Below are 22422 nucleotides of genomic sequence, written 5' to 3' on the forward strand. Positions count from 1 at the left end.
AAAGCTTTCACAGTCGCCTTGTCGTTTAAAGACGCTCACAGCAGACTCATATAAACCATACCAAAAGAGACAGTTTCGCAACAAATGTTCTAAAGAAAGAAAAGCACAGTGTCATCGAACCACAACCCGCAAGCCTGTGATTTTGCCGTAGTGACAAACGCCACAACGTGTCACAACATCACTTTTTGTGTAGCATTGAAAACGCGCGGTAAACTTTTGTTGATGGCGAAAATTTAATTTCAGGGACAAAGAGTCACAGTTTTCCCGCAAAGGTGAAGCAATGAATGCGATAGCAACAAATTGTAGTGCTACACGAAGTGAGGTTCAGCTAGCTGTTTTGTATCCGATCTCGCGTAACTACGAAACGCTGGTGTAAGAGAATACGGCCCCTCCAGGGAGCGATTCTCCCCGCATAGTCACTTCGGGTTGAGAGCGCAGCACGAAGAAGGGTACACGAGCCTTCCGCTGTGACGGCTTTCGAGACAGCGCGCGCGCCAGCGATCGCGACCGCGTCCTTAGATTCAAAGTTCAAAGTTGCTCCTCGCGCGACACTCCCCCCCCCCCCCCACTCCCGTCTTCGCGTCTTTTTTCATGCTCGGTAAAGACGGGTGGGGCGTTTCCTGTCTGCTTTGACGGCAGGCCTCCCGAGCGGGGGGATGTTATCGCATGCGCCCTTCGAGCGACGGAAACGGGACGGCTCATTTGATCTCTGCTTCGGCCGCGTTCGTCGGCCCCGCTCGCGCGCTTTTAGCCGCGGTAGAACATACGATGCGTGGGGGGATCTTATCGATTTGGACTTCATACCGGAAGGACATGACGGCGACGGCAACGGCGACGGCAAAAACCCGTCGAGACTGTCCATATAATTGCTATCGCAATAAAAACAAAGTGCGCTAGAAAAACTCATTTTCCTAAGACAAACATCTCGCGAAGATGGGCGCGCAGTCCTAAATACGCGAATGTCTTTATTTGAAACAAAATATTTTGTTCCACTTTCTGCGAGGCATTCTGCTTCTTTTTTAAAATTTTTATCAGCAGTGAAATATCGGAGCTGTTGTCGATAAAAGTGTTTTCGTAAAATCTATAGGCTAAGCAAAAGAAAACAACAGCATCTAAATGGGAAGTGGTAATCTTATCATTATAGACTATCGGTCGAAATATTTCTGCATCAAATCCTTCCAACCATATATAAATTTCCTGTTCATGATTGATTGATTGATTGATTGATTCATTCATTCATTCATTCATTCATTCATTCATTCATTCATTCATCGATACGGCTTTTCAATTCCACAATCGTCGAAGCCTCTTGAAGAGAAAAATTACCAGGGTCCCATATGCACTTTACCTGAATGTGCGCGCTGGACAGCTCAGTGAAGTTGAAGATTGTAGAAAACTAATTATTCCATTAGTTCGTCCGCGGATAAAGCAAAATAGAGGAGTTAGTTACAACCTATTAGAAATCCACACAAACATGTTTTTTTTTTTTCGGCGTGTTACAACAGGTCTTCAAGCAGATGCGAGTGCCTCAGATACGGTCTCCCGACCTGCCGCTTCTCCACGAGCTTTCGGCAAGTTACAAGGCTCGAATTGCTCTCGTGGGATGCGGTCCAGCCAGCATGAGCTGCGCCACTTTCCTGGCGCGGCTTGGATACTCGGACATCGTTATCTTTGAGAAGCAGCCTTACTTTGGCGGTCTCAGGTAAGCTCTGGCCATGTGTGATGAAAAATAGCGCCAGCCGTGATTCGCGTGACTTGACTTGAACTAATCAAACCTTCAGACAGTGAAGTGAAAGGAGGCATAGGAGACATTATTTGTATGTTTTAACTGTAGGATAGTAATTATGACATCAGTGCAAAGGAATTAAAGTAGATGAAAAATCAACCTTATCTGTCGGTTTCATTAGTTTGTGTCTAACAAAGAATACGAGCCCTCGATGAATGTGACTTCCACGCTGTTTAAACGGCGACTGCTTCATGATTAGCTACCCTCCTGGAATGTTCTGTACGACTAAATGGTTAATTGCGTTTGCAGTTTTCGCTAATGTAGATGAAAAGGTTTGACGCATTTTGCTACATCTGAATTTTTGCGCATTGCCACATGTATCTATTCTCTTAAAAGTTGCCTTTGCTGGTTGCACTTTAAGAAATGAATTTTTGTGCTTACTAACTGTAACTCGCACACACACAAATACTTTCAGTAAGGACATGCGATTTATTGATAACTGATGCTCATTGGGGGATCCAATGTCATGATAATCCCGCTTTGACCAGTAAGGTTATTGTGGTATATGATGACGCACGCAAATACTGTCACTAGGGGCACCTCATTTACTGATCCACATTACGTGACCAAATGTCATTATAATCCTACTTTGAACATTAAGGTTATTGCGGTTGATTACGTCACCAAAGTAGTGATTTATGAGCAGATTGTATTGACTGATAATATGCATATAAAAACTGATGCGAAGTAATGGCACCCTTCTTTCAGCTCAGCAGAAATCCCGCAGTACCGGCTACCTTTTGATGTCGTTTCCTTTGAACTTGATCTCGTCAAGGACTTAGGCGTCAAAGTGAGTGAAGGGAATGATTCATTTTCCAAATCTTATTTGTCGCTTTGTGCCAGTCTAACAAGACCGACGCTCAACAAACATATTATCTGTTACATGGATGACATTCTAGGTCGAATTCAACAAGGCACTCGGTCGGGACTTCACTCTCCAATCTCTTAAGAAGGACTACGACGCAGTCTTTCTTGGCATAGGTAGGCATCGTGATGTCGTTGTTTGTATTCCGTGAAACGAAATATCCTTGCCATTGTGATCTCTAAATCAACTCGGTCAAATTACTTTTATTTCAGGCCTGCCGGATCCAAAAGTCATCCCCATATTCGAAGGCCTAGATTCAAGCCACGGATTTTTCACATCAAAGACATTTTTGCCGTGCGTAGCAAAGGCTAGCAAACCAGGTTAGTTTTTTTTTTTAAATTCTGTAGGTCTTGTGCAGCATATTAAAGTAAAACAGTTGTAGTAAAACTGAGTGTTAGAAAATTAGCAACAGTATGTGTGCTGTATTAAAACGAGAACTTTAGAACTGACCAAATGCAGGAGTGCATATATGTATTATTCTTCTGAAATTTTATTTTTATCCAAACAACGAAGTGGAAAGCGGGAGCCATCGCCAAGAAATGGCAACAACTCTTCATTAATTTTTTTATTTCAATAAAAAATACAGCAATCCCACTTTATTTTCCTTCAGATAAATATGAAACTGCGTGGTTAAGGCCAATATTTTAAAGCCACGTTCCGCATTTCCTATTACAACCGTGACTTGCTTTCTGATATTGCTGGCCAGAAGAGTTATATAGGTTTTTCGCTTTACTGGTACGACGCAATCTGTACGACGGTTCCTATCAAGTGCACACAACTGTGCCAAGCCCCAAAGCCTGGTCTACCCAAGTACGCAGCCCAGTTATAGAGGGGAAGCCATGCAGAAGCGACTCGGTTCTGTCGATGTTTAAAGCCAGCGAGTAAATAACGTAGAAAATGAAGAAAAAAAACTTTACTATTCTATCTGTGACTTTCGACATTTCTCGTTGAGTGGATTGTCTTGATCTTACTTTTATTTAAACGACGCAACCTGTACGATGCCTCGCGTAAGCGGCAAAGAAATGTTCGAAGTCCCCAAGCGAGGGTCACGCCAATATACAGCCCAGCCAGGAGGGGTTAGTCATGCAGAACAAACGCCGCTCTGTCGACAGGAATGTGCCACTGCAAGCAGTCGCTGCCCAGCCTGCACGGGAACGTAATTGTCCTGGGAGCTGGAGACACGGCATTTGACTGCGCCACGTCAGCGCTTCGGTGCGGGGCGAGGCGCGTTTTTGTCGTGTTCCGCAAGGGCTTCACAAACATCCGCGCTGTCCCAGAGGAGGTGAGTGCGGCGCCATCTTGGTTCTCACTTAATAAAACCGCGCAGCGCTGCGAACGCTGCGCGACGTTGCCGAATCGATATTGGAGGTCGTTTGTCTTGCTAAAGGAATTGTACACGAACTATGCAGAAAGGTAGAAAAATAAAAATTCAGTGAGCAAGCGGTGGTCTGCCAGCTGGACACTTTTTGAGTGAGCACGAAAATTAATTGCCAATTTAAGCCATGGACGATAAACAATCACCGGAATAAAAAAAAAACTGTAAGCCGGGAACGATATATAAAGAAAGAAGAAAACCGCCCAACTTTTAATGTACGTTAAAATAAGGTGCTTTAACATTAAAGTAGGCACATTCTGCATTTTAAAGAGCGATTTACTCAAAGCATGTACTTGAAGTTAAACAAAAACGTGATATATTCGTTAATGTGCCCTTAATTAATTCGCAGCAAGGTTTTCATGCTTCAAGTATGTGTAAGGCCAGCTTTTGCAGGCAGTATTTTTGCAAATGTGCGGAGACATCAAAGCTAATTTGTCTACAGATTTTCATTAATGCATGCCCACGTGCGCGTACTTGTGTGATTAAACATAACACGTAAAATAGATTCTTTTATGGACATCAAGAATTTGTTCTTATATTTTGTTTATAGCGTTCAGTCTTGTCATTCTATACAAAACATTTTTTTGTAATGTAAACCTCCTCTGTTCACAGATTCTTTTGAGCCACGCCATAGATGAACGCGGCATTTTTCATTTTTAATCACTCGAGCGCCGCAAAGGCGAAGTGAAAGCGAAGCTCGCGCGGTCACGTGATAAATTTTGCTTCATTCTTCTCACTCCACACACGCCGGCTTTTTTTTTTTTTTCAGGGTTATGTATTGATGAGACATATGAGGCTTGCGGACGCTATAATGTTTTCTTAAGGTCTCGTTTGGTAGTAAATCAAATGTCTCGCAGATGGAATTGGCCAAGGAAGAGAAGTGCGAATTCCTCCCTTTCATGTCACCTCGAAACTTGCTCGTCCACGAAGGACGCATCAGGGGCATGGAGTTCCTCCGGACGGAGCAAACCGATGATGGCAGCTGGATCGAGGACGAAGAACAAGTCGTCCGACTCAAGGCAAACTTCGTCATCTCGGCTTTCGGCTCTACTCTCGGAGACAATTCAGGTAATTCGGGCATACTGTGACGACCTGCTCGGAGTCGCTGTCCACGCTACACCGCGTAGAGACTGCCACTAGCTGCTGTGTTGGCCCGCCTTGACGACGAGCCCCTGTCGGAACAGTCAGTACTAGAATACCGACCCGAACTGTCGTCGCACCGAAAATCTACTAAGGCCTTATTGAACTTTTTACGTGGCAGTGGTCTATTGAATAGGCTATAGTACTCCCGCTCAGCACCTTCTTTTTATTTTTGTTTGTTTAATTTCACGTACCTGCCCTTCTCGCCGCTCTTCTTTCCATCTTTGTTTCCCTTTCTCATAGCGTATGGTAGCAAACCGGACGTCATATCTCTGGCTAACCTCCCGGCCTTTCTCTCATTTTTTGCTCTCTCTCTTCACTCTGCCCGGAGTCAAGCCGTGTTAATTTCAGGAATCACATTCCAATTGCGTAGTATCAGAGTATTAGGGAAGGAGATGGAAGAGTTATGGATAAAAAGAAACGTCCAGGGGAACCAGTTATGGCTATAAAAAATCTGGCAATTAAACAAAGTGAGCAAAAGTACAAACATGGAAGCAATAAGAAATGTAGCCAAAACGAGTGCACATGTGAGAAGAAATTTATACATACGTTACTAGTAACGCTCGCTAATGAAAATATGTGGACTTAATAACTAAGAACATGTATATGTTCATAGTTATTACAGATAACGGTTATTACACATACAGTTATTATCGATTGCAGTTATTACACATACAGAACATGTATATATGTGTTCTTAGTGTAGAAGCAGAATTGCCAAAATATATATAGGGTAACAAGAATATTCAGCCGCCTGAAGTACAAGATGCATCGGCAATTCAAGAATATAAATTACCCATGCAAAAAGAAAAAAAAATAGGGATACAAGAAAACAGTGCAAAATACGGTGCTACGCCCAGAAGTCTTCGAAACAATGCTTTGGGTTAGAGCAGAAAATTTCGTTGAGCGGCTAAAGCTTGCTCATTCTCAGTTTACAGAGAAAAATAATGGTACTCTATACATGCCGCTCAAATAAGAGTAACGTATGGAGGACGTTTTGTACGAAGGTCTATATTTCCCAGTGTTGACACAAAAGATGTCGTCACCCAGGTTAGCTACTTTGGGTACCGCGTTAGCTTTGATCAAACGTACCGAACTTTTTGGAATCCCGTAAAACAATACCAACGCAGAACCTGCTGCGTTACTCCTACGTAAGAATTGGCGACACGAACAAGGCCCAAGTCTGGGCTCCCCGATGCCCCAGGTCCTCTCAAGCTAGGTGTCGATACCACCGCTGTATTTCGATGCATTGGCTAACAGTATACGAGCTCATACAACGTGTATTATGTAATAAAATATATTGTTGTTATTAGCGAAAGAAAACATCAAACATTATTGTGTTCATGTTGTCCTTCTTTTACTGGTCCTCTGACGCCATGGAGGTACAGTGGTTGCAGTGCTCGTCTGCTAACACAAAGGTCGGGGGTACTATTCCGGCCGCGGCGGGGGGATTATATTGTCACGTGGTCGTGACGTCGATGAAGACGGCAGTCGACGTGTTCAAGATGAAACTCTTTATTTGGCTGAACTTGTGGCCAGGAAATGAAAACTCAAATTACAGCAATACACGCTGTACAGTAATATAGTGGCGAACAGGGCGTCGGTCGTCGATAAAACTGACAAGCGGTGAAGCGTGTCGGCATTTATCCTACATGTGGCGTCGAATACCCCACCGTTATCGCTGGCTGTCGCGCAAGCTCTAGAATAAGCTCGAGTGTTCGCGTCTTGCGCGCAATCTTGACAAAACGATCGACAATAATCAAGAAGCTTCTCGAACAATGAGGCGCGGTTTGCGCTGAGCGTTGCTGACAGTCTTTGTGGGCGAAAACCGAATGCGGCAAAAGTGAGAATAAGAAACGCACGTGGCAATATGCAGGCGAAAGTGCTAGGGGCCCGCCGACTTAGATTTAGGCGCTCGTTAAAAAACCCCAGGTGGTCGGAATATCCGGAGCTCTCCACTATGGCGTCCCTCATAATCATGTCGTGGTTTTGAAACGTAAAACCCCAGTAATTATTATTAATATTATTACAGGTCCTCTGCTTTTTGCGCTGCTTTGGTTTCAGTATGTCGCACCAACCCGCCCGAGCACCCATTTTATCAGCCATGAAGTCGTTTGATGGATCAACGTTATATTGTATTTGGTACAGCTGTTGCAGACAACATAAAACACGTATTGGGTGTGCAAACGCGATATTTCACGTTGCCGCTCAACGTGCCTTCTAGTGTAACTACATATAATCTTAAATTCATAATATAGCGGAACAAAGCAAGGACAGAGAAAGATACACACAGGACGACCGCGTGTGTATCTTTCTCTGTCCTTGTTTTGTTCCGCTATATTATGTATTTAAGTCAAGACCAACTAGCCCGAATTTCAGCTTTTACATATAATTTCTAAATCCGTTTTCCGTGGCTCTAGAATAACTAAGCGGTATAAATATAACGGTTCAAATTATAACTCGACGTAGGCAAGTATTTGTATTATTTGTCTTTCAGTTCGTGGAGCGCTCGTAAGGACATGGACAAGGATAATAAAGGTCCAGGACATTGCACTGAACCGGACATCCTCGCGAGTGCTACAAGAAATGAAAGATAAATGTGTACTAACTTGCACAGTTTACAATAAGAATTATTGGTCAAGGGTTAGGGCACGCATACGTGAGCAATCTCCTGGCGAAACCGGGAGAATCAATTTACGCTGAGACGACAAGAAAAGAAATAAGAAGTGGCAGCATCAAAAATCTCATATGACACATATGACACATATCCAATAATCTTGTATGGCCACACGACAACATAAATGATTCATATGTGTTTATACGACATTACTGGGTATGTGGCGTGTGTCATATAAGATTTTTCGATAGAAAAGAAAAGCTTGGTACAATCGCTTGTTATTATATTTCAATTTTTTACCGATAACGTTATGTGCGTTAGGAAGTAGCACAGTAGAGGTTTCGATGACTTTCGTGCCCGCCGTGGTGGTCTAGTGGTTATGGTGATCGACTGCTGACCCGAAGGTCGCGGGATCGAATCCCGGCCGTGACGGCCGCATTTTCGATGGAAGCGAAAATGTTAGAGGCCCGTGCACTTAGATTTATCTGCACGATAAAGAATTCCAGGTGGTCGAAATTTCCGGAGTCATTCAGTACGTCGTCCCTCATTATCATATCTAGCTTTTGGGACGTAAAACCCCAATAAATGTTATTATCGATTACTTTCGTCTGTTTCAAAACAACGCTAGGCATTTCGGCAGTTTCTGATGCCATGATTGCTTGTAATAATTTAAAGTCTGAAGTTGAATTATGTCACATATTCGTTTTCAGTCGTCGATGCACTCAGTCCACTCAAGCTGAACAAGTACGGGCTGCCGGAAGTGGACACCAAGACGATGCAATCAAGCGAGCCCTGGGTGTTCTGCGGTGGCGACCTAGCTGGGGTCTCCGAGACTACAGTCGAGGCCGTCAACGATGGAAAGACGGCCTCGTGGCACATTCACAAATATTTGCAAGTAAGACAAGCCCCTTCATATATTTTTTTAGTTTAATGGTACATTCGGTTAGGCGCCACCGCGCCCTTACTAAGATTGCAACAACGCGGAGCCCGCTCTTGATCCGAGCCAGAGAACGCGTGTCCGAGCCGAACGTGCAGAGTATTCAGAGGCCGGAAAAGGATACACGTCACTGCATCTTCTGTTGCAAACAGACGAGCTGTGGGAGTCGCGTGATCAAATCTCGGTCGCACTCCGAGGGCAAAGTCAGAGCACCTCAGAGCGCTCTGAGATGGAGCGTGGTGCTTTGAAAGAACCAGCCGAATGTACTCAGAGCGCTCGATTTCGACGAGTCGAACCTGACGCGCGTCACCAGAGCGCTCTGGAGCGCTCAAGAATGACCTGTCGAATGTACTATGAATTAAGTGCTTATTTTCTAGACTACCAGTACTGATACGAAAAAAAAAAAATGATATCGTGTTTCTGAAGAGAGCAGGCCCGTTTATATATACATATATATTTTTCGAATTGTTAATCTTGTTTGATCATGTGAATGTAAAAAAATGTTGACGCTTTTAGTGCCTCCGGCTACTCGTCGCCGAAGGCCGCGCAGGCGGTGACACCAAAGGCGAAGCGTGCTGACCGCACCGAAAAATACTGACGACAGTGAAACGTCACGGTTATTTGTAGATGGACTTTCGGAGACACGCAGCTCCGCTATGTTAAAGCACTTAAAAGAGCTCCGGAAGACGCACAGCGATTGACAAGTTTGTAGATGAGATTGTAGATGTTTGTTTGTAGATGATGAAACTCAGCTTACATAACGTTAAACTTTGTTGTGATTGAAAGTAGGAGAACAAGGTAAGCCTCTGCCTGGATGACAGAGGAGATCGTATTTCGTTCTTTCTGCATAACTTCTAGTCTTCAACCTCCTTGAGCACCGCGCTCTGCTATAATATCCTTCGTAGTAATTTGTTGTAGTAATTTGTTATATGTTGCCTGTACGCAGTCGTTGCACAATCTGCCCGTGCCGTCAACGCCCGAGTTGCCCCGCTTTTACACGCCCATAGACTTGGTGGATCTCAGCGTGGAATTCTGTGGACTAAAGTTCAAGAACCCCTTCGGCCTCGCTAGCGCCCCGCCCACCACGACCAGTGCCATGATACGACGGGCATTCAAAGCTGGCTGGGGATTCGCGCTCACCAAGACATTCGGCCTCGACAAGGTAAGCGATGTTCAGGAGCATGCTTCTATGAAAGTGCACAATCAGGATGTTAAGTACACTGGGAAGTTGCGTGAAGCGCTGGCTGCGGCGGAGCCGGCCTATAGGGAAGAGCAGAAAGACGCGTAGCCGGAGAACGCTCGCGCTCAGCGGCCGCAGAACGATCAGTCGCAGTCGGGCTTTGGGGTAGTCAAGGTGTGCCGCTCGGTGTCTCCACGTCGTCTTTGAGGGGCTCCTGGCGGCTGTCAGTCATCAATGGTGATGACTGGAGGGCGCGCACTATACAATTACTAATGCTTGCCGCTGTCCGCGTTTTATTTGAGGCCGATAGTACCTTGCTGTCATGTTCCTAGTTGGTGTGCGTGTGCAAACAGCCACTCAAACGGGAGAGTCTATTTGCACCTGAACAGATCAGGCTCACGTGACCTAAGCAGAAACGTCATTTATGACGTAATAACACCACTCTAAGATCTGAATGAAAGGCAAGGCTCGACCTTGCATTGCATAAGTATCGCTATTTTTCCAGTGTCGGTGGTTGGTTCGTGTCACTCGTTGGCCAGCAACCTACGTCGTGCCGCTTCACGGTTCACACAATTTTGCGAGAATCACTACTGCCAGAACCAGAGTCGACAGCGGCTTACCGTTCTACCAATGACGTCAAACGTGACGTCACATCTCTGGTCACGTCACTCCAAGCTGAGGTGCAAATATACTTACCCCACTCAGACAGCACTTTAAGGCGAAAACGTTAGATGCCCTAAATTACGCGAAAATTGACCGTATGCCTCGGCGGCGTCAACACGAGGGATGCAAAAACTTGTCATCGCCACGTCATGACGTCACCATATGACGTCATCAAGATGTCACAAGTCACCAAAATTTGTGACGTGATCATGACAACATTAGGACGTCGCATAACTTGACGTCACATGATGATGTCAAGTTGTGACGTCATAAAAATCCCGTCACTATCGTCATATTGACGTCATGATGACGTTACATAACTTGACGTCACATGATGTTATCACATGACATCTTAGCTTGGTCAAAGGTGGGCCATTCACGGAGCCAGAGCAAAACCAGTTGAAGTGGAGAAAGCTTGCAATGCTTCCAGTCCTGGAGGCAGTGCAAAACCACGTTCGGTCTAGAAGGCTTTCGAAGGGGAGGGGGGATCAATGCATCGACTGAGAGTAAACAGAGAAGATGGCTTCAACCTTCGAGTCGTCTCAGGCGTACTCATAAAGGAGTTAGGGTAACAGAGAGCTCAGCTCGTTGGTATGTATTCATGTTAAAAGACTGGGCGTGCAAACACGGACACAAGAGAAGTAGTTTGTGGTGTCTTGGCTTCTCTCTTGTGTCCGTGTTTGCACGCCCAGTCTTTCAACTTTCACGCGGGACTCTGCGAGTTTTCGTTTACCGACTGCAACTGCATGCGTCCAGGACGTGGTGACCAATGTCTCGCCTCGCATCATACGAGGATCGACATTCGGCCACACGTACGGACCGGGCATGGGCTCCTTCCTCAACATCGAGCTGATCAGCGAGAAGACGTCGGCATACTGGTGCGGCAGCATAGCCGAGCTGAAGAAGGATTTTCCTGATCACGTGAGTGTTTACCCAAGTTTCGCAAGCGAGCGCTTACTTGACACGTCCTATAAGCCTGACACTTTCCTGAATTAAAGATAACGTTTTTTGACAGCCTGAAAGAAAGAAGATCGACTAAGCTTTCTTATCAGAGTGCTTTGAGTTCCTTAGATGTTGCTTCCTTCCCTGACTTTATCTTTTGACTATGTTATCACGAGGTTTATTAAGAAAACATGTCCACAGAAAGGAAATAATTTCTGTACACACCATAACCAGAGGTAAAATTCTTCAATTATCAAATGTTTCTGTAGGACTTGGTTCATACTAAAGAAAAAAAAAAAACATGCAACGAAATCAACTTTGTTCAGAGTAAACTTAATACAGCATACTTGTTCTTCAAGAACAGCGCTGCAAAGTAAAAACAAACACAGGAACGAAGCCGCACAGACAAAGCACTTGTACAAAAGCTTGCAGAAAATAGATAATCTTCGGTCTTGCCATATAGGATTAGTTTACTTTTGTGGACGTAGATAATGATTACAATATGGCCAGTTTTAAACAACTTCATTTCCCTCTTCTTCATTTTGCAGATCGTGATAGCCAGCATTATGTGCACATACAACGAGGAGGACTGGACAGAACTCGCACAACAAGCGGAGGTAATGCGAACTTCGTGGAGTTCAAAAAATGTTCCAGATTCGCCGCAAGGGCGAAGCAGTGAATGCGATAGCAATCACTCCAACAAGATAACTGTCTGCGTTGCATTGACCCAGAAGTGAGAGCGAAAATTTCCCCAACACTTCCTCGCCAACTTGAGACACTGTACCATCGTCTTCGACTGAACGTGGCATACACTAACAGTTATTTGTACCGCATAGGGCGCACCACTAGTCCCTGCTGTGATAACTGTGGCAGCATAGAGACAGTAGAGCACATATTACTGGACTACTCCGCGTACCGCGATGAGAGAGCAGTGTTTGAGAGACAAATGGACATGATTTGTCACGATCAATTAACGTTGCCCAACATATTAGGCCCAGTGCCCGGCCCTTCTAAACAGCGACGGGTTTTACAGTCCCTGTTTAATTACTTGGGTAGGAAAGCTTTAATGATTACGTGATTATTTCATACGGCAAAGGCTTCACTTACCTGACACACTCGTTGTAAATATTTCTATCAGGTTCACTTGCGCATTTCATTTTTTATATTCTTTCTTTTTATTATTATTTCCTTCCCTCTCTTCTTTAGTCTGTCAATCCCCTTCCCCATCCCTACACAGAGTAGCATGCTAGAGGTTATATACTGACGCCGGCAAAAATCTGTTTTTCCAATAAAGAGTCTCTCTCTCTCGATAGCAACAAATTGAAATGCCACGCGAAGAACTGCAAGCGGCTCGAAACTTGCAGCGCGCTGCTCAAGCACAAAGAATAACGCACGAAACGAACGCACAGGTATACGTAAGGCGAGCGCGAACTAAAAACTGTCATAGTTGTTACTTTTTTGTGTTTGAGCAGCGCGCTACAAGTGTCGACTACGCACGACCAACTGCTCCTACATTGGTTCTTCTAGTTAGCAGCTCACTCCTTTCGCAAACGCGGCCGCTGCAGCAAGCGAAGTGACCTTAGTGTGCTCTGTAACTTCAACGCAGATTACGCCGTGAAAGCACAAGACGTACAAACCTCAAAAGATAAGCGCGCACACGGGCGACCATGCTCTGTAGGGCAAGGTGCATGTGGTGCAGGTACGAGGAACGCGCGCATCGCAACTCCGGTCAAAACGAGCGGGGCGACGACCTTTAAAGTGCGCCCTTTGCGCCACCTCGCTGGTGACAAAGAGGACACGCTGAAGCGCCTCCGAGCTCTGCGTACCGCCAGCGGTAAACGGTGTATATAAATAGCTCGCATTTAGTATGCTGAATGACGTATGCTCCATAGCCGAGTCCTCAAACGCCGCGCGCTGTGGAGCGAGGGGTCGCAGGTTCGAATCCCTGGTCGCGCGCTTCGGAAAACATTTTTCTGAATTATTTTTCTTTGTGGCTTTCACATATGTACTCAAACATATACGGGACGCGACGCCGACGGCAATAACCAGTCCAAAGTGTTTCGCACGTTCTGGTCCGACCAGAACATGCTAAAAACGCGGAACATTTAAACCTTGTTTTCTTGGATAGATTATTCAATAACCTGGTTTTAGGAAGCTAAGTCTGGGAGTAATCCACTGATAAAACGCATGGGCGAAATAATGCGAGTAAAAGATACATTTTTTTTTACAGAGAGCAGGCGCCGATGCACTTGAGCTGAACCTCTCTTGCCCGCATGGGATGGGCGAGAGAGGAATGGGACTGGCTTGCGGCCAGGTATGACAAATACCTTATCTGAAAACGTACGCTGGATATGAGAAAAGTACACGCGAGCTAATAAATCACGACTGCCTACTTTTTAAATATCTTTAAAGGATCCGGAGCTGGTTCGGAACATTTGCCTCTGGGTACGCAAAGCTGTGAAGATTCCATTCTTCGCCAAACTTACACCAAACGTGACCAATGTCGTCACAATTGCCAAGGCAGCCTATGAAGGTAAGTTAGTATGATAGGGGTAATGTTGCCGCTTAGTGTACGTGTAGTAACGTCCAATGGTTAAAGCTGTTAGCTTTTATATGGCAAGAGTTACACAACAGACATTACAATATATGGATACAATACGAACACACATAAAAAGTACATGGATGTGGGCGCAAAAAGACAAGGACGAAGGGAAGAAGACACACACACTTCCCTTCGTCCTTGTCTTTTTGCGCCCACATCCAAGTACCATGACAGACCAACAAGCCCGCATCGCTACCCTCGTAAAAAGTACAATAGACAAAGGTTATTTGTCTGTTGTGTAAGTTCTGCGCTATAAAGCTAATAATTATGGATTGCCAACTAGCCCTAACCAACGCTTTGCTCGGTCAAAATTGTTCTGAACTGGTCTGGGGAGACAAACAGAAAATGTAGATAAGCTAATATACATAGATAGATAGATAGATAGATAGATAGATAGATAGATAGATAGATAGATAGATAGATAGATAGATAGATAGATAGATAGATAGATAGATAGATAGATAGATAGATAGATAGATAGATAGATAGATAGATAGATAGATAGATAGATAGATAGACAGACAGACAGACAGACAGACAGACAGACAGACAGACAGACAGACAGACAGATAGATAGATAGATAGATAGATAGATAGATAGATAGATAGATAGATAGATAGATAGATAGATAGATAGATAGATAGATAGATAGATAGATAGATAGATACTCTCTGTCTCAGTAAATGAATGTGAAGTCACTGGAATAATTGAAATACGTGGTTATCCTATAAACTCACACAAATAGACGTGGCCTCTTTTACACGGGTATCCTCTTTTACTTGCATAAGGCAAGGCTGACGGCGTCACGGCAGTCAACACGGTGTCCGGTCTGATGGGCCTCAAGTACAACAGCGACCCGTGGCCAGGCGTCGGCATCGAGAAGCGTACCACGTACGGCGGCATGTCTGGCAACGCTATCCGGCCTATTGCACTGCGAGCCGTGTCCGCCATCGCCCGGGCTCTACCGGGCTTTCCGATCCTCGCCACTGGTGGCATAGACTCAGCAGAGGCCGGATACCAGTTCCTCCAGGCTGGAGCGTCAGTACTGCAAGTAAGCTCCTGAGGCTTTACGCGCTACAACCTTCGTGTTATAGTGTCCTTTATTACGCCGTAATACGTAATAAGGCATAATACGGCCTAATACAGCGCAATACACTTACGGTGTAGAAGGCCGTAAATGATTTCTCTCGCATTCGCAAATTACCCTCCTTACAGTACTAAAAGCACCACTCTCGACGCGGAACGCGCAAAAGGGAAATACAGGGGGCGACGCCGCCTTCAGTTTCGCGCACCTACTCGCCGTGACTCCGTAGATTCTGACGGCCTCAAATAGAGTTGGCATAGTCATGATCTATCGGTAAAAATAAATTACATCATAATATTCTAACACCACGAAACAGTTAGCATAACGACTTTCAGGAAGGAGCAGTAGCGGAAAGGCAGGGATTTTAACCACTTTAGAAAATCCGGTATGCTGGAAACTGCATTGAGCTTATGTGGCCGAAATATAAAAGCTTTGAACATTTATTGTAACATTCCACGACTGCCGTGCACAGATCCAAAACACGATCTATTTATTCTTCTTCTTTGTCTCCCCCCTGTTCCCACCAAATCGGTCCATCGTCGCATCGACCCACTACACTCTCCCGGGCTTTGTTTCATTCCTCCGCTCCAAATAAGGGATGACGTTGGCAATGGCTGCTATCTCCATCGCACCGTTTTCCGTCGTGTAGCCGATGGTCTTCAGCACTCCTTCTTTTGTGGCCAATTTTACCACTTTAAACGGCCCCATAAGTTTTGTGTTCGGACCGCCGTAACCTTTCCGCACCAGAACCATATCACCTAGCGCTATTGCGGGAATATTTGTGTTATGACGTTTGTCAAAAGCTCTCTTCATCGCTTCCCTGTGCTTCTTTTGCTGTTCTACACCTTTCTTCGTTTCCTTCAGGTGAAGCTTCTCTGATATGCCAAGTATGTCGTCCGCAGGTAAATAGGCAGGCTCCCCGAAGGCGGCGTATTGAGGGCTGCATCCAAGAGTGCTTGTATGCGATCTGTTGTGGTGGGACACGGCTGCTTGAAGGCAACACTTCCATCCTCCTGGGAATCCTGGGTACATGCTTATGTATTGTTTTACATCTCGGATGACACGCTCTGCTAGTCCGTTAGCTGATGGATGGTAAGGGGCTGTAAACTTCAGGGTAATGTTTCTTTCCTTTGCCCACCTTGCGAATGCCTGGCTCTTGAATGCGGGTCCATTATCGGATACAACACATTTCACTGCTTTAAACATGTCTCTGCTCAAGAGCGATATGACAGCAGCAGCATTTTCTTTTCCTGGCTTGGCTGCTAGCATCCGTGAGCATTCATCAATGCACACCAAAAAGGATTGCGTTTTCTTCACTCCTTCGCTTTTTTTCTTCAGTTCGGCGAAATCAACATGCACAGTTTCGAATGGGATCTCTGAGTAAGGTGGAAAAATCATGCTGTCTGTCTTCTGCTTGTATTTCGCTTTGTTAATTTGACATTGTGCACAAGAGCTAATGTAGTCGTTAATATATTTCTTCATGCCAGGCCACGTAAATCTTCTCCTCATTTTGTTGTATGTTCGCCAGAAGCCGTCATGCCCTCCTGACTCGGGACTGTCGTGATAAAGTCCGAGAAGTCTTGTTCTCAGAGTATCTGGTACGTAAAACCTTCCGTCTGCATACATCAGCTCTTCTGTGCCTTCCCACATTGTGAGTGAGTTCACTGTCTCGTCGTTTTCACAGTTACTGGCAATGGGAAGTCGAGAAAGGGCATCAGCGTCTGACAAATCTTGTCCGCTTCTGTGTGCCACCTCAAAATCAAACTGTTGAATTTCACTTATCCATCGAGCAACTCGGCCTTTAGGTTGAGAGCCATTTAGCAAATGAGTAAGTGCCAGATGGTCAGTGAACAGCTTGAATTTCGTGCCTTCTAGGTACGATCGAAAATACCTAAATGCTAGCACAACAGCCAATGCCTCCTTTTCAGTCGTGCTGTAGTTTTGTTCTGCCTTCGTGAAAGTATAGGAGTAATATCCAACTACGTGTCTTTCTCTTTCGCTTCCTCTTGTGGCTCTTCGTTGGTACAGGACAGCACCTGCGCCGTAGTTCGATGCATCCGTTGTAAGTTCAAATGGAACAGTGAAATCCGGTAGCGTGAGTATTGGGTCCGAGGATATGGCTAATACCAAATCTTTATACGCCTTCTCACATTCTTCAGTCCATATGAAATCTGTGTCTTTACGGAGCAAGTTGTTCAACGGCTTCGCTCGTGCTGCAAAATCCTTTATGTAACTTCTAAAATGTCCTGCGAGGCCAAGAAAAACTCTGATTGCGTGCACATTGCCTGGCTTCTTCATCCGTCGTACACGTTCTACGGACTCTTCTTTCGTGCTCTTTGTGAATCCGTCCAAAATGCGTCCTAGAAATGTAATCTTGTGCTTAAAAAATTCACTTTTCTTAAAGTTCACTTTCAGTTTGGCGTCACGTAATGCCATCAAAACAGATGTCAAGTGCTCAGCGTGTGATGTTTCATCCTTGGAGTAGACTATGATGTCGTCCACATATACATTGCAGAATAATCCGAGGAATGGCTTGAGAACACTGTTCATCATCTTCTGGAACCAAGCCGCACTGTTTTTCCATCCGAAAGGTAAACGATTGTATTCGTAAACGTCAAATGGTGTGACGAAGGCCGTGTACATCTTATATTTCTCTTCCAGTGGAATCTGCCAAAATCCTTTGCAGAGGTCTATACGAGAAAATATCTTGCAACCTCCGGTTTCTTCAATTATTTCGTCAATCCTTGGCATTGGAAAAGGAAATAGGTCTGTTTGGTTATTTAAAATCCGGTAATCAGTGCACAGTCGCAAAGATCCGTCTTCTTTCGGCGCCAAAGTAATAGGCGAGGCGAATGTAGACACCGATGGCCGTATTATTCCAGCATCTAACATATTTTGGATTTCAGTTTTCAACCACAGTTTTTTTTTCACGGGACATGCTGTAAGGCTTTTTTCTGACCGGCGTAACATCTCTCAGCTTAAAGGGAACAGTAAATTTTGTTGTAGCCGGTGGATAGTTTCCTAGGCAGACAAGTTCAGGAAATTTTTCACGAACTTCTTTTTCACACTTAACAAGATGGTCTGCAATGTTCAAGGACGCGCACGTCTCTTGCGCCACAGTTACTTCATCGTTCCAATAAAGATTTAACTTCAGTGTCTTCATATCGGGTCTCGAAAGCAAGAATTTATAATCACATCCCTTCACGACAAGGGCGTCGATATTAACCCGCCGGCCCTGATAAGAAACATTTGCTTTCACCCATTCATCATATATTTGTCTTGTCTCATCAAAACTCTGTACCTGGACCGGTCTCCCTCTAATTATTTCGTCACATTTGACAAGGGCCTGATTTATTACAGAGACTGATGCACCACTGTCAACCAATGCATCAACGTCGTCACCATTTACATTGAGTTTAATATAAACAAGGTTAAGGGCCGTTAGAAAAACAGTCTCAATTTTTGTCAGCAGGTGGGACTGGACACCCTCTTTTATTAGTTTTTTGGTTCCGCTTCCTCTGAATTCGAGGCGGCTTGTTCTGTGTCATTGCGGGTAGCAGACATCAGGTTGACGACTCGATTCTTGCTATGATGATTTTCGAGCTCGCGAGACCTCCATGGTGCCCTTTCAAAAGTCTGGTCAGTACGACGCACATTCTGTGGTGCAAAATCGGTGCAAATGTTTCGGAAACTTCCCAATAGCTCTTCGATGGTTTTAGGCGACTTTACTTGCACCTGCCTCTGCAGTTCCTTAGGTAAGCCGTGAACAATCAGTGGCACTACTGCGGACTCGGGTAATTTTGCATTTGCCATGTGAAGAAGCCGCCTTTTCTCGTAAAAGTATTCTAGTAGCTTCCCTGAACGATATTTATAAAAAATAGCTCGGTCCCACCTTTCAACCGGGTTTTCGTCAAAGGCTGCCAAAAAGCTCGTTCTCCACTGGTCCCACGTGTCCGTCATATGTCCAGCGTAGTGGATGTCGTACCACTTCTTGGCAAGTCCGCTGAGAAACTGACGCATGTTCTTGATGCGCTCGTAGGGTTCATTCCAGGAGTTCTCCTCACACGCTAGTTCGTAGAACTCTATCCAAGTCTCTGGGTTTGAATCTTCTCCGTCGAAGATGTCGGGCTTTACCACCTGCTTGTGTTGTCGCTGTTGGGCTTGAATAACTGTCAGAAGATTTTCCATGAATTGCTGCTGTCGCTCGGCGTGTTGCTGCTGCAAGCGAAGCATTTCTAGCAGGCACGAGTCCATGGAAGAGTCGGCTTTGCTTGGTGAAGTCCTTGTCTTCAGCTGCACCAGCGGCGCCATGATATATTCATGAAATTCGGAATGCTTCAATGGTATCTTCACTGATGCTTGGCCATCAATCTCCTGCAGCGTCTTTCCAGCCTTCTCGGCGATGAACTCGCGAAGCTTGGGAGTCGTGATGATTTCAGGTAAATCATACTGCATATCTTCATCCACTTCACAGGTTGAAAAATATGACTGACCATTTCGGTCTCTCGATACGCTCAGCGTTATCCACATAATAGAGGCTTGTATCCTGCCGACTGCGCCAATGTAACATTCCACGACTGCCGTGCACAGATCCAAAACACGATCTATTTATTCTTCTTCTTTGTCTCCCCCCTGTTCCCACCAAATCGGTCCATCGTCGCATCGACCCACTACATTTATTACAGCCGTTGCGACGTCACAATAACATAGAGGCGCAGAGTTTGTCAGTTTTGCCAAATTGCAAAGTTCCATTGAAACATTGCAAAACGTAATACATGCACACTGCGTCGACCTAAGTATTAAGAATAAAGAAAGGACGTTTCGACCGTTGTACGCAAAACTCAGAACGAAGATCTGGCCATAACTTTTTCGTCGTTATAATGAACTTATGAAGGTGAAATTAAAGGCAGTAGACATCCCAATAAATAATTTACCTGTCTAAACTGGTTTAGTGTTTCACTTAGGCGTTCCTTTGGGTCGATTGAGGATTTTTTTTTTCCATGATGATCATTTCAATAGTGTGGAATGTTTCGCTTGTTCCATAGGTGTGCAGTTCAATACAGAACCAGGACTTTACGGTGATCGAAGACTACCTGACGGGACTCAGGGCCGCGCTGTACGTGAAGAACCTCGAAGGAATGGAGAACTGGGACGGTCAGTCACCTCCGGTGCAGCCCCATCAGAAAGGAAAGCCAGTAGTCAAGCCAGCCGCATTGGGAAGCAAGGTATTGACATTTCCATTTTGCCACTTTTGCCAAAGTCCGAAGTTTCATTGAAACAATGTAAAACGTAATACATGCACGCTGCGTCGACCCAAGTATTAACAATAAAGAAAGGACGTTTCGACCTTCGTACGAGAGTCGTGCACGAAAATACAAATAGGCGTAAGCGACTTGCACGACTAGGTTTGAACACGCGATGCAGTTAGCGGTTGTGAAAAAACAGGAATGGTGGCACAACGTGCGCAGCGCAGTCCAAACCCAGCGACTATACAGTTGCTATACAGGGTGCCCCAGCTATCTTTAGCCAGAGTTTAAAAATATGCCGACGCACTCTATGATGACGGGTATGTCACGTGCTTTTTTTTTATTTTGCGGGCATCCGTAGTTAGCAGAGGAAAGCTAATGCTTAATGAATAGTAAGTTAATACCTGTCTAATTGGACGTTTTGCAAATTGATCTACGCCTTTCTCATTGAAATGTATTGCCCAGCTTCGTTGCTTCAAAAGTTAGTTTTTAAACATGCCTAATTCGTCAGTTATGACGAACACAAAAGATAGTGTGACGTACTCCAGGTAATAGTCAGCAACCTGCATTTGGTCGCGTCGTCATAGAATGCGTCGGCATATTATTAAACTCCGGCTAGAGATAGCTGGGGCACCCTGTATATAGATAAGAACTTTACGTAATTTTGATGCGCCAACAGAAGTTTATCCAAATTAATAAGCTTCGTTCAGAAACCTTTACTCAGAGAGATGGCTATCATACGCATGCGCACAAGGGGCGGAGAGGAGGCAGAGGGCCCCCTCCCCCTAATCATCTAAGGGGGCGCCAAGTCGGCCCCCATACTGTTACTCGGTCGCGTCTTATCCGTCACTGCTTAAAGTGGAGGCTTAAAGTCTATGCACGTTTTTGACGATAATGGCGGCCGAGGGCCCCTGTTATGATGCATCCTAAGCACTCTTCATTTCACGCCTTTACCCCTGGGAAGCCGGGGACTAAAGGCAGGCCGTTGTGGGAAGCTCATCATTACTTCATTTTCATTTTTGCGTCCACGCGAAGCTGGTTTTCTTTCGGACTCGGGCACTCGTGGGTAGTGCTGCGGTTAATCCACGCCTCCCTTTAGCTGCCCTGGCCTCTTCCCCCCCATTGAAGAGCCCTGCGCACACCTATGATGGCATAACAACAATTCAAAAATTACGCATGCCTTAAAGGGACACTAAAGAGCAAAACGATTTTTCTCATATTAGTAAAGTACTCTTTCGCGATACCAAAAACACCACGCTTGCTGCGAGAAGACGCTTAACAAGCGAGAAAAAGCGTAAAAACAAAATGTGGGTGGCGGCGCCGCATTGCAGTTTCCGCACCATTCGCCGTGACGTCACATGTTTTGACGGCGCCTACTAGGGACTACGTAGTTTCTAATCAGTAAAAATGAAGTATATTGTCCTTTGAGGGGGCCATAGACTTAACATACCAAGTTTGGGGTAATTTTGTTGAGCCCATGGCGCCAAAATACGATACACTTTGAAATCTGTGACGTCACTCGGGAAGATTTTGGCGCAAAATTTAAAAAAATGAAACTTTGAACTTGGTTTTCTCCTCTATTAATAACCCCATGATGACGAAATTAACGACATTAGAGTTCTCAGAGCACAATTTATCGATCTAGACCGATTCATTGTTTCTCTTTAGTGTCCCTTTAATGCGGTAGCGAGTTAACAGGTTTTCTGAATTAATTACGCATAACAGACGAATAAAGTGAGCACGGAAGACAGAGGCAGCCCTGAGTAGCCAGTGTCGTGTCCTTCTTGTCTCCTTTGTCCCCGTCCAAAGTGCGCTACTTCACCGTACGATATAACAACCCTGCCACATCGCCTCTGCATGGGCTCAGCTCGTACACCACCAGGGCAATATGACATTGGATTTCCTGAGAAGCCATTATTTGTGACTGGTTGGGATAAACGCCGACGTCACGCAGATAACGCCCACACATGGTTTGACGCCTTCA

General features: G+C 45.1%; 1 protein-coding gene across 1 annotated transcript in view; it reads left to right on the top strand.

The window, feature by feature from the left end:
* Positions 1-20417, top strand: part of LOC119404573 (dihydropyrimidine dehydrogenase [NADP(+)]) — a gene marked incomplete at its 3' end in the record, with an annotated part of 28416 nt that extends 7999 nt beyond the window's left edge. The window contains 14 exon segments of the mRNA XM_037671119.2: positions 1506-1702; positions 2495-2576; positions 2686-2767; positions 2864-2971; positions 3764-3933; positions 4884-5094; positions 8494-8678; positions 9667-9882; positions 11320-11484; positions 12054-12122; positions 13736-13819; positions 13918-14038; positions 14897-15159; positions 20238-20417. Of these exon segments, the coding sequence (XP_037527047.1) occupies positions 1506-1702; positions 2495-2576; positions 2686-2767; positions 2864-2971; positions 3764-3933; positions 4884-5094; positions 8494-8678; positions 9667-9882; positions 11320-11484; positions 12054-12122; positions 13736-13819; positions 13918-14038; positions 14897-15159; positions 20238-20417 (2133 nt within the window).
* Positions 20418-22422: the final 2005 nt, after the last annotated feature.

This window comes from Rhipicephalus sanguineus, chromosome 9 (assembly GCF_013339695.2).
Source record: "Rhipicephalus sanguineus isolate Rsan-2018 chromosome 9, BIME_Rsan_1.4, whole genome shotgun sequence".
Lineage (NCBI taxonomy): Eukaryota > Metazoa > Arthropoda > Arachnida > Ixodida > Ixodidae > Rhipicephalus > Rhipicephalus sanguineus.